At 34.8% G+C, this 16239-nt stretch overlaps 1 protein-coding gene across 7 annotated transcripts in view; it reads left to right on the top strand.

Moving 5' to 3' along the window:
- Positions 1-15838, top strand: part of LOC149570353 (V-type proton ATPase subunit a1-like) — a 234424-nt gene extending 218586 nt beyond the window's left edge. For 6 of the 7 annotated variants that reach the window (XM_089822996.1, XM_089822995.1, XM_089822998.1 and 3 more), the window contains exons 12-18: positions 10625-10785; positions 12907-13113; positions 13248-13431; positions 13645-13728; positions 14478-14671; positions 14763-14822; positions 15069-15838. In XM_089822996.1, the coding sequence (XP_089679122.1) occupies positions 10625-10785; positions 12907-13113; positions 13248-13431; positions 13645-13728; positions 14478-14671; positions 14763-14822; positions 15069-15273 (1095 nt within the window). In that variant the 3' untranslated portion in view covers positions 15274-15838. Of the gene's footprint in view, positions 1-10624; positions 10786-12906; positions 13114-13247; positions 13432-13644; positions 13729-14424; positions 14672-14762; positions 14823-15068 lie in introns of all 7 variants that reach the window. The other variant, XR_016362925.1, reaches the window with a different exon arrangement.
- The last annotated feature ends 401 nt before the right edge of the window (positions 15839-16239 follow it).

Raw genomic sequence — 16239 nt, 5'->3', positions numbered from 1 at the left:
AATTCTCAAGGGTTTGTTGACGACATTTCTCTTGTTCCACTTCTTCCCTATCTCTCTTCTGGGACAGGTATGCATGTGCAATTAAATGGGGGAGTTGGTCTAGGAACTTGTTCGTTGTTGGGCTTGCATGCATGGCATCCCACACAATATCCTGTGTAACCTTGTTTTCTGCGGCTTCTCTCTGTACGAGGGTTTCGAGGCTTATGCGGTATAGGATGTGGAAGTTCTAGGTTGCCTCGTGCTCACTTTCTAGGAGTTTTTGTCTCGTCCTCATCATTAGTTTTATGGTTGTCTAGTACAGGTATTCCCATTTATCCTCGGCTTTACATTTGCTGCAACTCTGGATTTGAATTGGCAATGATGCCAAATGTTCAGCCTATAGATGAATAGGAAATAAACATATAACTTAACAAAGTAAAGTATTATTCATTCATCAAATGCTTCCACACAAGGTAATAATATTCAATACCAACATAATGCCAATTAAATAAGTGTATGCCATATTTATAACATCCGACACAATGCCAATGAAGCAACAGTGCTGTACCCATACCCATAATCGTCTAACTACCTAGTTCGGCGAGCAATAGACCAAACCTTCCTATTTTCCTTCCAAAGAAAGGACGACAAGAAGTTATTTTTTGTTCATTTACAAAATCATTGGTGATGGGAGGCCAAATCAATTTCAACATGATTGGTTGGTTGTATAGCATTCTTCAACAAGATACCTCTTTAGAGGACTACGTTGATCTATGAATAAAATACTCTCGTAAAACATAGCATTCATCTCCTGGACTTCAAAAGGGAAGATGAAAAGAAGATACACTATAAGGAATGAGTGATAAATGATTGCAACACAACAAATGCACCACAAGTCTCCCATGTTCATGCATCAGCAGAAAGGTTGGGATTAGTTGAATCAAATGAGAGAAGTGTAGTAGCAAAATATGGAATGCTAGAAGAGTTCAAAACCGATATTAGTCATCAAGGACAAAATCATAATGTGATCACAAAGAAACTCAAGGAGTTAAAGGTGTTAGAAATGAAAAAGAAATGTGTAAATAAGCAATACCAGGAAAGAATCTAAGTGAATAAATGCATGAAAAGATATTACCTTAAGATAGGAGAGAGAAAGCTTCAAGATCCAACACCATGAGACAAGATATTTTGAAAGGGGAAAGCAAAGAAAACCCCTTGTGACATTATGAATGAGGCATGAAAAGCCTAAGAAGGAAGAGAGAGAGAGAGAGAGAGCAATCGCTCATACAGTAATTGAGAAGAGGAAGAAACCTCATTAGAAATGAGAGAGGAGGGCCATCTCTTAAATAGAGATGAGAGAGAGGAGTTAGAATGTAACTCCCATGTCTATGAATGCCACCATTCATAAGTGTGTGAGGCCAAGTGTGAGATTCATCTTAAGGAGAAATAATCTAAATTACAAATTACAATAAATATTTGTCCTCACATATTCCACTAGAGGACAAAATACAATGTAGTGGAAAAGGGACAAAAAAGAAATATATTAGGATACCTTGGCTTATATCCTAATATATTATAACAATAAATAAAGGAGGTCTAACCTTGGTTTATAAACACACCAAGGAAAGATTACAACTTCTAACACCCCCCTTTAATCTTTACTTGGGGTAATTACATCAAGGGGTATTAAACCCATAATTTACAAAAATCTGCAACTTAATCTTAAATATGAAGTAATTCGATTGCCTTCAAGCCATATGGTACATTTGTAGATCCAAGAGAAGTACACGAGTCCTTTGATTGTGATCAAGTGGAAGCATAGACACATCTTCATATGTGAGAAATCGAGAAGGTTCCTTGATGGATCACCTGGAAAAAAAATAGAGAACAAAAAACAAGACAACTATCCACAAGTAGAATTACATTGAATGGTCAAGTTAGTAAAAAAAATGAAGTTATAATAATTTAATCAAGGAGGAACTAAGAGAGATGAGAATAAATGAATGTGTTCACCAACATGCAATGGAGTTAACATGATATCTAAAATAAGACATAATTTCAAAATGATCATAATAGATGCAATAAATCTCTCATGAAAGGAACATACTAATGCACAAATGACCACAGACAAGGCCAACTAATGAAACTTGCATCAACATTGCATCAATCACGTGGATATAGACAGTCCACTTAATGAATCATCCCATTGCAAGTTAATGGGGGCGTCCCTCCATAACATGCATGACTCATGATCTAGGCAATAAAGTATGCAGAACATTATCACATTGTATATTTATCAAAGAAATATAAGAGAGACAATAATAAATAAGTGCTTCAAGCACCAAATAATTCAAGTTACAAATTTTCCAAGAATTATAGCTGAAGTGGACCAAAAGAAGGGTTTATGAGGAGTAACAACATATTGCCTTCAAATAAGAAATCCATCATGGACAAGCAACATGATTGCCACGAGGAAAAGATCAACATGGGTCAAAACAACTTCTCAAATAAAGTCTCCAATATAGGAGTGCTCCAAGATATGGTAGCCTCGTCATCTATACACTCAAAAATGAGCAAAGTGTAGGAAATCATACCATGACTAAATCAAAACTAGGAGCATACACCAAGGAGATAAAGAGATTGAAATGGGAAATCCCCATAAAATATCATCCTTGCATTGAGGAACAAAATGGAACAACATGGAGAGAAACTCCATAAATATCAACCTTTCAAAGTAGAGCATATAGAATCAAATGGAGGGAAACTCCATATAAATATTAATCTTTCAAAGTGGAATCAATAGAACCAAATGGAGGGAAACTCCATATAAAATGAGTGCACACCAATATAGGATGAAGGTATACTCCATGGGCCAAATAAGGAAACTATGTATCAGTTATACTGAGGGGACCTACATAGTTATCCTTGAAAAAATTGGCTCCCTATGCAACTCAAAACAAATATCATATAAATCATGTATATCAATGGTATAAAACCATAAAGTGCCAACATGGGCATGGAATGATGCTATAAAAGCATAAAACTGCAACCATGTGCAGATAGATCAATTAACTCAAATCATTAAATAATGAAGGCAATAGTGTAATGTACTCATAAACAAAAAGAAGTATTTGGAAGAGCAATAAACATAAGTTATCAGTTAAAATCTCCATGCAAGGTGAACACAAGTGAGAAGATATTAAGGATGGGCCCACCATCAAAGACAAGAATCCTCCTAGATTAATGAAAAAAAAGGAAATATAAATGAGGATATTTTTAAAAAAAGCATAAAAACTTTTAACTTGTTATGTAAAAAATAATAATAAAACTTTAATTAGTTTGAATACTAAGAAAACTTCTTTAAAAAAATATCCTTAAACTTCTCCTTTTTCAACTTAAAACCACGTAAAGGAGTAAGAGAGATTTAAAGTAAAATATTGCACTTGTGTTTGAGCTTTCTGACAATGAATGATAAAATGCCAGAAATAGGTTGACAAAAGGCAATGATAAAAAATAAATGATGCCTTTGTCAAGAGCTAAAAAAAGAGAAAGAATCTTGCATGAAAAGACAAGAAAATGTTACCTCTGGCGCCTCTGTCAGGAGCTAAAAAAAGAAAAAGACTCTTGCACAACAACCATCCTTTTGCCATTTAAGACTGCCCGGACAGGGACAAGCTTTAACTTCACACCAAAATCTCTAATCTTTTGTGATGGCTCAATAAAGGTTCGCCCAACATAATGTGACCTGATGAGGCCCTGCTGAAAAGGCACATTGGCCCGTGCTGCATAGCCAAGTGCAGCCACAACACCTGAGTCTGGAACAGCAATCACAACATCACAAACAACAGGCGCCTCATCTGCCAGGATCTGTCCAAATGTATACCTTGATTGATATACTGAACGTCCAAAGACCAATGAGTTGGGCAGCGAAAAATAAATGTGCTCAAAAAATACACGCCTGGGTCGCTCCTGATGTTGTCTCATAAGGATAAGGAGATTATGAATGCGTTTGAGGATGCTGGTGTTCCTCCCTCGGATGCAGAGGTTGATAATGAGGCTTCGGCCATGACTCATTCTAATGTCTATAGGCCTGGTATAGATGTCACTGGAGCGCTCCTTGTTCCGCAGTCGAATTGGCGCCGGCAGGAGAAGACTGAGATGGTGGGTAACTGGAAGGCTAAGGTTTATGACATGCATAATGTTATGCTTAGCTTTAAGTCACGGCGAGTTCCGTCTCAGAGTCCTGTTAAGGAGGAGAGTGACTATGATCATCTTCTCAAGGAGGATGAGAAGCGTCGGATGGAGCGCGCTCTTGACCTGGACCTGGACCTTGACCTCGACGATGGGTTTCTTGTTGCGGACAGGCCCGCGGATTTCAATCGCAAAGGGAACTTTCCCATGACAAGGGGCCGAAATCCATGTGGATCTTGCACAGCCACAAGCTTATCCTCAGTTAGGAACACTAGCGAATATGCCCCCTCTAATTGCTCACAGGCATTCACGATTCTTTGCATGAAGGGCCTAGCCTTGGATATGGCAAACAAGTGCAGCACCACCTCTGTATCAGAGGAAGTATTAAAAATAGAACCACTCCCTTCAAGCCGGTCCCTTAGGGTTCGATAGTTTACTAGATTTCCATTGTGGGCAACACCGACAGATCCAAACCTGTATCTGGCCACAAAGAGCTGCACGTTCTTGAGCATGGATGAGCCAGCGGTCGAATACCTAACGTAAGTTATCTTCTGGTAATAAGAGGAGTTCCTCCTCTAAAATTGAGACAGAAATTCATAAGAGGTTTCAGCAAATCTGCAGTCTGGAACTGAGGTTCCAGAAAAGATTTATACGGACCCACAATCTTTAGAGATGTTTTCAGGGAAGGACGTAGCAGGGCTGCGGCAAGGGTGAAACCAGAATGGAGAACACCAAAAAACGGCAGCCAAAGAACCTCGACAAACAGCAACGCAACTCGAATAACAAGACAGCACGAAAAATCTTCAATATACCATCAAAGAGGCTGTCCGATACGACTGAATCATTCTTAAGATAAATTTTTAAAAAAAAATGGAAAATTAATCACAATTTTTAACAAACATTGATATCAAGATAGGAAAACCCTTTGGCGGCAAGCCTTCCAAAGGGGGTTAGATGAAAAATAATAGAAAATAAGAAGTAACCTGCACAAATTAGAGCAAACAGAAGTTAATCGGGTTTGGCGGTAAACCAGCCAAACTCAAAAAAAATTCAATTTCTTCCATCTTAAGAAGATTTAAAAAGAAATTAGTGAAATCTCTCTCAAGAGTCTCCTTCGAATCGTACCTTCATGCAAACACTCAAAACAAAGATTAAACTGCTCTGATACCATGTTAGAAATGAAAAAGAAATATGTAAATAAGCAATACCAGGAAAGAATCTAAGTGAGTAAATGCATGAAAAGATATTACCTTAAGATAGGAGAGAGAAAGCTTCAAGATCCAACACCATGAGACAAGATATTTTGAAAGGGGAAAGCAAAGAAAACCCCTTGTGACATTATGAATGATGCATGAAAAGCCTAAGAAGGAAGAGAGAGAGAAAGCAATCGCTCATACAGTAATTGAGAAGAGGAAGAAACCTCATTAGAAATGAGAGAGGAGGGCCATCTCTTAAATAGAGATGAGAGAGAGGAGTTAGAATGTAACTCCCATGTCTATGAATGCCACCATTCATAAGTGTGTGAGGCCAAGTGTGAGATTCCTCTTAAGGAGAAATAATCTAAATTACAAATTACAATAAATATTTGTCCTCACATATTCCACTAGAGGACAAAATACAATGTAGTGGAAAAGGGACAAAAAAGAAATATATTAGGATACCTTGGCTTATATCCTAATATATTATAACAATAAATAAAGGAGGTCTAACCTTGGTTTATAAACACACCAAGGAAAGATTACAACTTCTAACAAAAGGTAGCAGATGATGAAACTGTTTTAGATATTCCTAAAATAACAAAAACGGTTGACCATTCTTCTATACATGTAGCCACAAATGAATTGAGTGTGCAAATTTATAATGATCGTAAATTGGATTATGCATCATAACAAGGGCCTTGCAGAGGGAACGACAAGATAATGATTGAATCCTTGTACCACAGTTCCAGTTCTGCTGAATTGGTTGGAGACACATCTATCAATCTAAATACTTTTCCACCTTCCAAAGAAGAGGTAGCAGCCATGAGGGTGACAAAGGCTAATAAAGCTTCTTGTATGCCCAAGCACTTAAAGATAGTTCGAAAGGCAATATTGAAAAAGATACAAGAGAAGGTAAATAAAAATAGAAGAAATGTTCACTGTCATGAAGCCCCAAATCATTACAAAGAAGAGGATAAGATAAGAGGCATAGATGAGGCACTGCCATCAAAGATACAAAGAAATGTACCCAAACACTTCAAGGGGCATAGTGACAATGAAAAAGATGATAATGACTTGAATAGTTGTCCAAAGAAATTGGATCTCATGAGCAAGCTTCAACTTATTCCTAATCCATTATTTGAAGTTGAAAGACAAAATTTGTGACAACCCACCCCCTGGGGTGTATGGAGAAGTTAACTTCAAGTCAAACAAAGGAGAAGATGAAAATGGGTTTTGGGATCCTAGTATCCCTTTAATTAATGGAGCCATAAGAGTCAGAATAAAATGATAAATCCATACAATGCCATCCCAAAACATACCTTAATCAAACTTCATGGGGTTGCAATGCAGAATTGGAATTCTTCTTTTGGCATCTTGAGAGAAGATACAAAACTTCTTGTTATATAATTTAAAAGGGCTCTTTTATCTTCAATAAGATTAAGAGCATGAGTTTAGGCATGAAAAACGACCCAAGGTCTCAAAAGGACATTTAGAGCTTGGAAATGGATTTCAGATTATTTGAAATAGAATAGAGTATCTACATGATGCTACAGAAGTGGATTACCTTAAACATGAACGCTACAAAATCATTGTTCTCAATAATAATCTTAAGAACCATTGGGTATTTAATTGTTAGGATCTGGAAATCTTCATGACAACTAAATTGAATTATGAGTCCAAAGACATCAACATTAGGCAAGAGATGTTCTATACATGTCCTTGGTATCTAGGGATCATTGTGGCAATTATAAGAATGCTTGTGGGCAAGCATTTTCCAGGAGGAGGAGACTGTAGTATCACTAAATTTAAAAAGATATATGATCTAATCAGTTTTAATCAAATATTGAAACTTATTATTAATAAATTAGTAAGCCACATCATACAATACTAATTAGTATTGATATTGAGTCGATGATGTAGTGAGTAGCTAGTGAATATTGATTGGTATAGACAAACCAATCACTAACCGACATCATTGATATCATTAAGTGGCATAGATGATACAATGTAGGGAGTCTTTAATTAAAATGGCCACAATGGTGGTATACGTGTATTTGTCGACAACAAGACATAAGACATGCATATTAATGGTGAAGTGCCAGCTATTAAACCTTTGACGACAGTATAGACATCAAGTATGAGTTTGGGAGCATCGACTCATCAATTGATTATTATTCCAAACACTATTGCCCAACATGAAAGCAAGATTATTAACACCAACATGGGTATTGCGTCAAGGGACTCATGGAAGCAATAGAGGGGTGTCGATGTTGACATCATTGATAAGTCACAATTATTATTGGACATCAAGCATCTGATACCAAGGGTATAGGATATGATTAATCACCAAGATATAGTAAGATAAGTTGACAAAGATTCAGATCTTGATCATATCTTCAATTATGGATTCATCTGCATGTTATCATCATGGTAAAGCACATTGGTTAGTGAGTCAACAATGATTGACTAATTATTAACCTAATATAGAAAACTGTTAACTATATTGATTATCAATTATCAATGGTAATTACTGCTAATGAAGTTGGCATCTTTTCGTTGTGCCTCTTTGACACATATGTATCAAAGCCGATCGGCTAAGAGAGACGTGTATGAGATTTGATATCATAAAATGTAATAACCCCAATAGGTTATAACTTCTTCAAACACCAAAAATCTTTATACTTCAGTTGTTTGACATTTCGTCAAACACTTTGCAAGCAAGCTCTGATACCACTGTAATGACCCTCCTTAAATCTGCGCTCAAAAATGCTGATGAAAACTCAAGGAATTTCATCAAACAATTCACATACAAGGGACGTATGACTGATATAGTATTTCAGCTGGCTTAAAATGACTCTTTCTTCAATTTGCATCAATGAGAATCTTGTGCTAGAAGACTCCAAATGGACTACACAATGACCTAACATGAGTGTGCTACTAATTTTGACAATATTCAGTGCATATATATAATCTAAGCATGAGAAATGAACACCTACAGCCAACTGACATTTTTACAAACAGTTGGTATGCAAACTGACTAGCTGATAAATAATGATATCGAATTGCTTAAATGACACCAACAACTATTATCTTCTTAATGGCAATGAAATTTTCTAATACAATGCTCTTGAAATATGGCCAAGACTTTTGGCATTTACATGGATTACAAAATGATAATGCTGGTATAATGCACACTTACAGCTGAAACTTATAACACCTAAAAAAGCAATACTAACAAAGGACCCTGGTTGTAGATGGCTGTAAATATTTCCTTCAATGCTGCCCCTTCTGCTTTGCTTTTTCGAACTGCTTTTTCGGATTTTCTTTTTGAACTGCTTTCACTGACTGCTTTTTCAGCCTGCTTTTTCGGTTTTGCTTTTCCGGACTGCTTTTTCGTATCTTCTTTTTCGAATTGCTACCATGTTGAATCTCAATACCATATCTTTCAATAGCGTCAAGATTTATAGCTTGAAGGGATTTCGTCCTTCAAACTATTGAGACATAATCTCCAGAAAATTTTCCAATTTCTTTGGTATTTCCAAGCCTACTTAAAAGAAGTTTTTCCATTTCTTTTATAGTGTTCTCACAAGGGCTCCATCTTTCATTTTCTCAATGTGGGATAAAACATAACTCCCTTTATGTAACTTATGTCTCCAATGTGTTATAAAATAAAGGGGACTCTTTTAATTTAAATATTTTCCACAAACTATAGTCTATGCATTAATAAAGTTAAATATTTAAATTTAACTTTATAAAATCGCTTTATCAATGCATAACAAATCTTATCAATGATAAACAAGTCTTCATGCCGATTTTAAACAATTACCATCTACATACCGCTGCCATTGGATGTCCGACCATATCCAAGATGACTTACTATAAATAGTAAGTATGCCCAAAGTTGCCTCAAAACCCCTCAGAAAGACCTGCAACTGAAACTATCTAGGCCAAATGGCCTCTAATTCCCTTTAATGTCTTGGTTAGCCTACGGGACCGTGGGGAAATAGGCCAACAACAACATCATGCTATGAATGCTAAAAAGGGGACATTACATAAAACCAATCCCCTTGTGATTATGTTTGAATTGAGCATTTTGGTTGCTAACGCAACCATTACAAATTAAAGTGCAAGCATTAATAAAGAAAATTAGAGACGACACTTTATACAGAGCATATTCATACTAGCATATCAGAGACAACTCTAGTATAGCAGATTTCAGATTTCATGTCAAGAATATGACAAATTAGAGATGGCACTATGTTCATAAGAAGCAAAGAAAACAAACTCAGAAAGATTAGTACCATGCAGGAACTTACTGTAAGTACCGAATAGTGTCGAAATTGACAGGAATCGAGAATGGAGCTCACCAATAACTTTGGAACTTTCCAAGGAAAATCTAGAATTCTACAAAGACCCTAAAAATTATCAACACTTGTTGAACAAGATGGTGTAAAAATGGGGGCATTACATGCACTGAATCTATTGAGCTTATTGGTGTGTGCGCTCAAACAATACTACAATTGTCCTCACAACATGAAGCATTGCATGGTTGGATCAGCAATTGAAATCATTTGAAGATACGGTACCTTCGGACCAAATTTTTCCTACCATGCATCTGAGATGAAAAAAAAATTGTCCAGCTTTAATTTTCAATATTAAGAATAAAATAAAAGAAGAAAAAGTTTTAATTTTAAAACTTAAATTATGCCCATGATAGATTTTTTACTTGGCTGCAATGTCAAGAGAGTTGCCTTGCCTGGCAGATGTCTTCTGCAAGTCTACAGTCATCAATTTCAGGGACTATTTGTATTAAATAATGAAAATTCAAGCGATTGAGTGTTTATCTCTTTGTAAGCTTTATAAAATGTCAATATTGCGCTCTTTTGCTTGGTTGTATTATTCATTTAATTGTTCAAATTACTACTGTTCGACTTATTTGATTTTTCAAATTTATCGATTCACTAGCAATATAAAGAAAATAAATAGCGGATTAAAAAAGAAGGAAATAAAAAATGTTTGTCCACTGGCCATCTATATTTTGGTGTGATGACCATATTCGATGCTGGTAATGATTAGTTTAAATTTCAGCAAACTAGGCTAATTTGCAACATGATTTGCATATTGAGTTATGTTCATTAGTTATGTGGGAATTTCAGTTTGCATATCGAAATGATAACAAATAATGTTTGAGTATGATTGCTTACACATGTTTATTATTAATTTGGGAATGTGTTACCTTTCTTCTTGTATGGCAGAAACTTGGAGACATTATGGAGATGGCATTTGCTGGGCGCTATATTCTTTTGATGATGGCATTGTTCTCAATTTATTGTGGAATTATCTACAATGAATTCTTTTCAATTCCTTTCCACATATTTGGACCATCTTCATATAAATGTCATGATCTTTCCTGCAGGTAAAGTATGTATATAGAGCTCTTTAATGAATCATTCTAGTATCTTGTTTGGTGTTAGTTTAGCTTCACTTAAAACACCTTAAATCTTACAACATTTCCATTTTCACAATCAATATGTATTTCTGAGTAAGAAATATTAGCTGCTCAAGAAACATTTTTAAATTTGACACTGATATTTAACCTTTTATTTAAATGCATGTATACCATTGCTGTAGCAGATGAGAATATGCCAATTTTTTTCTGGTTATACTATATCCATTTCTGTTGTTATGATCGTGTTGTATTTGTAGAAGCTTAATCCTCAATATAGTTTAATTTTGGATGGCAACCATATAAGCACCAATTTACAGTCAAAGGTTTCTGCATGTATTAATTCTGGATAATCTGCATTAAAAATTTCTGTTTTGAGTCTTGACATTCTAAACGAGGTGCATCATCCACCTTGAAAAAGACATCTGAAGATCAATGGAGCAGCCACATCAAAGTTGATGCACACATATGAACTTACAATGACATAAATTGATTAATTTAATTGAAAAATAGATTTTTTTCTTGAATTCAATGTTAAATTAGGAATTAAAGAAAATAAAAAACTTACAGTAAAAAGTGAAAAATAACTTTTAAAAATAGAAATTGAAAAAATCAATATATTGATATGAAATATTGCCTTTGTAAGTTTTTCAATATATATTAGATTCACTTAACTAATGCAGTTTAAGTGAGTTTTATTTTAATTTTACTTTTTAAATTACTAATTAGTATAAATCTCTATATCTAGGATGTTTTAGGATTGCTCTTTCTTACCCAGACCTCCTCTAATAATAAGATTTATGGTGTAACTGTACTACACAAACTTCATGCAACAGAATTTTCCTTCTGTTATTGTTATCTCGGGCCTCATGGAGTGCAGAAGTAAGAGATACACAAAAATTGCATTATTTCTTCGACATTGAGTTGTTTGTTTGATAACTGATTAATTCAATAATAAAATTACAAAAAAAAATTTAATCAATTTGTTTATCAAACTAGGATTTTCACTCCCCCCACCACACTTTAAGGTGTATGAAAGCAGAAGCAGAGGATATTGAAATGATGAAATGCCTCTGACTGTAAGTTACAAAACATAAATAAATAATTGCAACATTTTATAATACTGATGTTTTATTGTTAAAACAAAAAGAGGATTCTACTTGTGCTCGTCTTAAATTACACAACGTAGAGGATACATAAAAGTTAACTAAGCTATCTAATGTATCATTGTGTAAATATACATGGATAAAGAAAATTAAAAAACCGTTTAAAAATCCAGAAAACTAATTTTTAAAATTGATACCTTAACATAAAAGGAAGTATTTTAAAACAAGGAACGGAAAAAAACAACATATTTCTTTTGTTGATATTTAAATATTGTAACCCTAAAAAAACAGCAAACAAACTTAAAAGTTGAGTGTAAGGTTCAGTTTTGAACTTCGATAAATTATGATTGACAAAGTTGACTGAAGTGGATGAAGAGTCTTCATCTTGTTCAATTGAAATTTGAAATGGGTTAGTAGCAATTTCAAGTGAGGATTGGTTATTATATTTATAAGTTTTGGGGGATGTGGGGTCTTGCTGGTTTCCCTTGCACATTAGTGCAAGTTTGCACTTACAATTTTTAAAAAGTGCTCTTTCATAAAGTGATTATTTGTGTTTTGAGTGTGGGGAGACATGATCACCCTTTGGTGGTGGAAACAGCCGTTATGGTGCGCGACAATCCGAGGAATGTTTCCGGCAGTAGGTGGTAGTGCTTCTCCCAGTCCAAAGTCTTGGGAATGGCCTTTCCCAGAAACTCTGAAATTCATTTTGGTGGGAGGGTGGAGAGGGAACCAGCCAAAACCATGTTTTTTAAGACATCCTTGTTCACTCTCTTTAATACTTGGTTTTTGGGATTGTAATCCTTTCATTATCCAATGTAGCTAATTAGTTTGTGTGTTTGATAAATGTTTATGCCCAAGTTAAATCTATTTATTGAAAGCTCTATTATACTTTTAAGTATTTTGATGGACTTTTTATCATATTGCCAATACATATGGAAATGCTGACATCATGTTTTCTTAAGCTGATTATTATTGTATCCTGCAGTGACGCTTCAAGTCGTGGTTTGTTTAAGTATCGTGGTCCATACCCTTTTGGTGTTGATCCTATGTGGCGTGGCAGTCGAACGGAATTGCCATTTCTGAATTCATTAAAAATGAAGATGTCTATTTTGTTGGGCGTTGCTCACATGAATTTAGGAATCATTATGAGCTATTTCAATGCTAAGTTCTTTGCCAATTCACTTAATATTTGGTGAGAATGATATGGACACAGTTCCTGCCTTTTTTTGTTTTTATTATTTAAAATTTTAAATAATTCTCTGGAGTTCTTGTAATTGTTGCAACATGGGGCATATCTTTAAACTTGTGTGCTGGTGTATGTTACAGGTACCAATTTGTTCCCCAGATGATTTTTCTGAACAGCCTCTTTGGATATCTCTCACTGCTTATTTTAATTAAGTGGTGCACTGGTAGTAAAGCTGATCTTTATCATGTAATGATATACATGTTCTTAAGTCCCACTGATGATCTTGGTGAAAATCAACTCTTTTGGGGTCAGAAACCCATACAGGTACTATTTATATCTCAGAAAATCTCTTGTATTACATAACTGAAATATAAAGTATGTTTAGAGATAAAAATCTGTATTCATGGAGATGATAATGTAAGTTACAAAATAATTTCATCATTTTTTCCTCATAACATTAAGCTTTTTGAAACAGTTCCATCAATTTAAAATTGTGTTGATTGTTTGATTTTAAATGAATTGTTTTATTCTCGTCAGATCCTGTTGCTACTATTGGCTTTTGTCGCAGTGCCTTGGATGCTCCTGCCAAAACCTTTGCTTTTAAGGAAGCAACATCTTTTGGTAGGTTTTCAATCTTTTGATCTACTAAGCATTCTCAAATAATAGCTTAAGCAATTTTTGTTTTTTAATGATTTCTTTAGGTGATTGTTCTCTTAAAAGAATTGTTTCAATTAGGAATTTTGAGTTCTTTCAAACAGAACAGGTTTTGTCTGTTTTCTGAGAAAGGCATGTCCTTAATTTAGCAGGCACACATCATAGAATAATTTCTATTGGAAGTTCAGAATACTGTTTTTTTATTAGTGCAAACATGATTTTTTAGTCTTTATAGTTGATGGTAGAAATGAGATCAGTACTGCCATTAATGGTTAGTGTGATCTAGTTTTTTTTTTTTTAAAAGTGATGTTGACCTTTGGCAATACCAATGTGAGCAATATTTTCGTTCTTGAAAGATAAAGATTCCTCAAGCCCTGAGGTTTCCTTTAGGGCTTTGACTGTATCCCCATAACCTTAATGCATTTGCTCCTATGAGGGCAGACTAGCGTCTGGATTCAGGGTCTTTAAATTCCTAATGCCAGTTTCTAGTCTGCCCTTGTAGAAACATCTACATTAAACATTTCAAGTACAAAGTTAGAACTCTAACTAGAATCTTAAGCCTTAGGGGAGTCTTTCCATTATAATAGATAAAATATTGCTTGCTTCTCAAGGTTTGTCAGTAGAGCCATCAACATGTGATATGGAAAATCCTAATTTTTGCAGGGTAATTTTCCATCCCAGAATGGATACCAATTTATCTTTTTAATTTCATACAGAAACTTCAAGGTCGTGCATATGGCATTCTTGACAGCTCAGACACAGATTCATTTGAGATGGAACGTGATTTCGATGTTGGACATGAAGATTTCAACTTCAGTGAAATTTGTGTCCACCAAATGATACATTCAATTGAATTTGTATTAGGTGCTGTATCAAACACTGCATCTTATCTGCGGCTTTGGGCCCTCAGGTATCTATTTATTAATTAGTAAACTTGCAATAACATGTATCTGAGAGGAGATATTTCACTAGTACCTGGGCTGACATAAGGTGTCTTGCAGCTTGGCACACTCAGAATTGTCGTCTGTTTTCTATGAGAAAGTGCTTCAGTCTGCCTGGGGGTAAGTAAATAAATGAGATGTCTTTTGCATATAACACGTCCATTGCATTTCAGGTGTTAAACTTCTGTATATATATGTTGGTCAATTGTAAGAACATAAATATTTTGTCAAGTCTATCTTTACAATCACAGGATTATGGTTAATGGGAGATAATTTGTATTACTAATGTATTGAGTTTTGGTAGAATTTTTCTCTTCAAAATCTTTTGAATCATAGAACATGTTATTTGTTTGTGATGATTTGCAGCTATGATAACATCCTTATTCGTGTAGCTGGATTTTCTGTGTTTGCTTGTGCAACAATTGTTGTGTTACTTCTTATGGAAACTCTTAGTGCACTTCTGCACTCATTGCGTCTTCACTGGGTTGAGTTTCAAAATAAATTTTATGAAGGGGATGGTTACAAGTTCAATCCGTTCTCTTTTGCTTCCCTTAGTGAAGAGGACGATTAATGAATAAGCTGTATTATAACTAGCATCTTTTGTGTCCTTTTAAGTATTCTTCATTGTAATTTTGGCACAAGAAGTTGTTTACTATAAGAGAATGAAAAGCATTATGTCGATGTTGCGATTCTCTTTTCCTTGATCCAGCATTTGATGGGAAAGTCTGCTGGATTCTTGCTAACCAATTCTAACTGTCCATCGAAGCTTCAGTCGGAGAAAAAACATTCAAATTGTGTAGTCCTATTCTGACTTCACAGGAGCTATTCGTCCTATTCTGACTTCACAAGAGCTATTCACCTTCCATCCTTGAGTTGCACTTTGACGGATTGTAGTATATCTCACACATGTAATCAAACAAATTGTATTTACCAATTTTCATATTGCATTAACTTGATTTTCTATGCTGAGGATAACAGAGTTTTATGTATATATTCTACAAACAATTTATGTAACATTTATGTGATAATGGAATACAATTCGGAACACAGTTGTCAGAAGCTATGTTCAACATGTGGACTAACATGGCCTTCTATATTCTGACGCAATAAATTGATCTAAAATAGTGTTGAATCTATGTTCAACTTTCCTTGTCAATATTTTATGCTTGTGCTTCAAACAGTTTGTATGAAGTCATCTTTCTTGAGTTTTGGATAGTCGATTTGTGCAGGCAACTTTGGTTCTGAGCGTGTGTTTTGTGTAAAATCCCAAGGCAGGTAATTGAAATAGGAAAATTGAAATCAATGTACTGGACAATTAACTGAACTGAACACTTAATATCAGAATACTGAATATTTCTTTCATATCTATAACAGTAATTTTTGCCATACAAAGAAATATTGATTTATTTGTCACTTGCTAAACAGAGCAATATAAGTTGAGTTTCTTAAATAATTTCTGGAAAACAAATATGAACCAAACAGCTGAACGTGACTGTAACAGTTAATGAAAAAAATATGATCACTTGTCAATAAAATA

This window comes from Cupressus sempervirens, chromosome 3 (genome assembly GCF_028749045.1).
Source record: "Cupressus sempervirens isolate cs-2001-9-10 chromosome 3, ASM2874904v1, whole genome shotgun sequence".
Classification (NCBI taxonomy): domain Eukaryota; kingdom Viridiplantae; phylum Streptophyta; class Pinopsida; order Cupressales; family Cupressaceae; genus Cupressus; species Cupressus sempervirens.
This window is presented reverse-complemented; position numbering and strand designations above follow the sequence as displayed.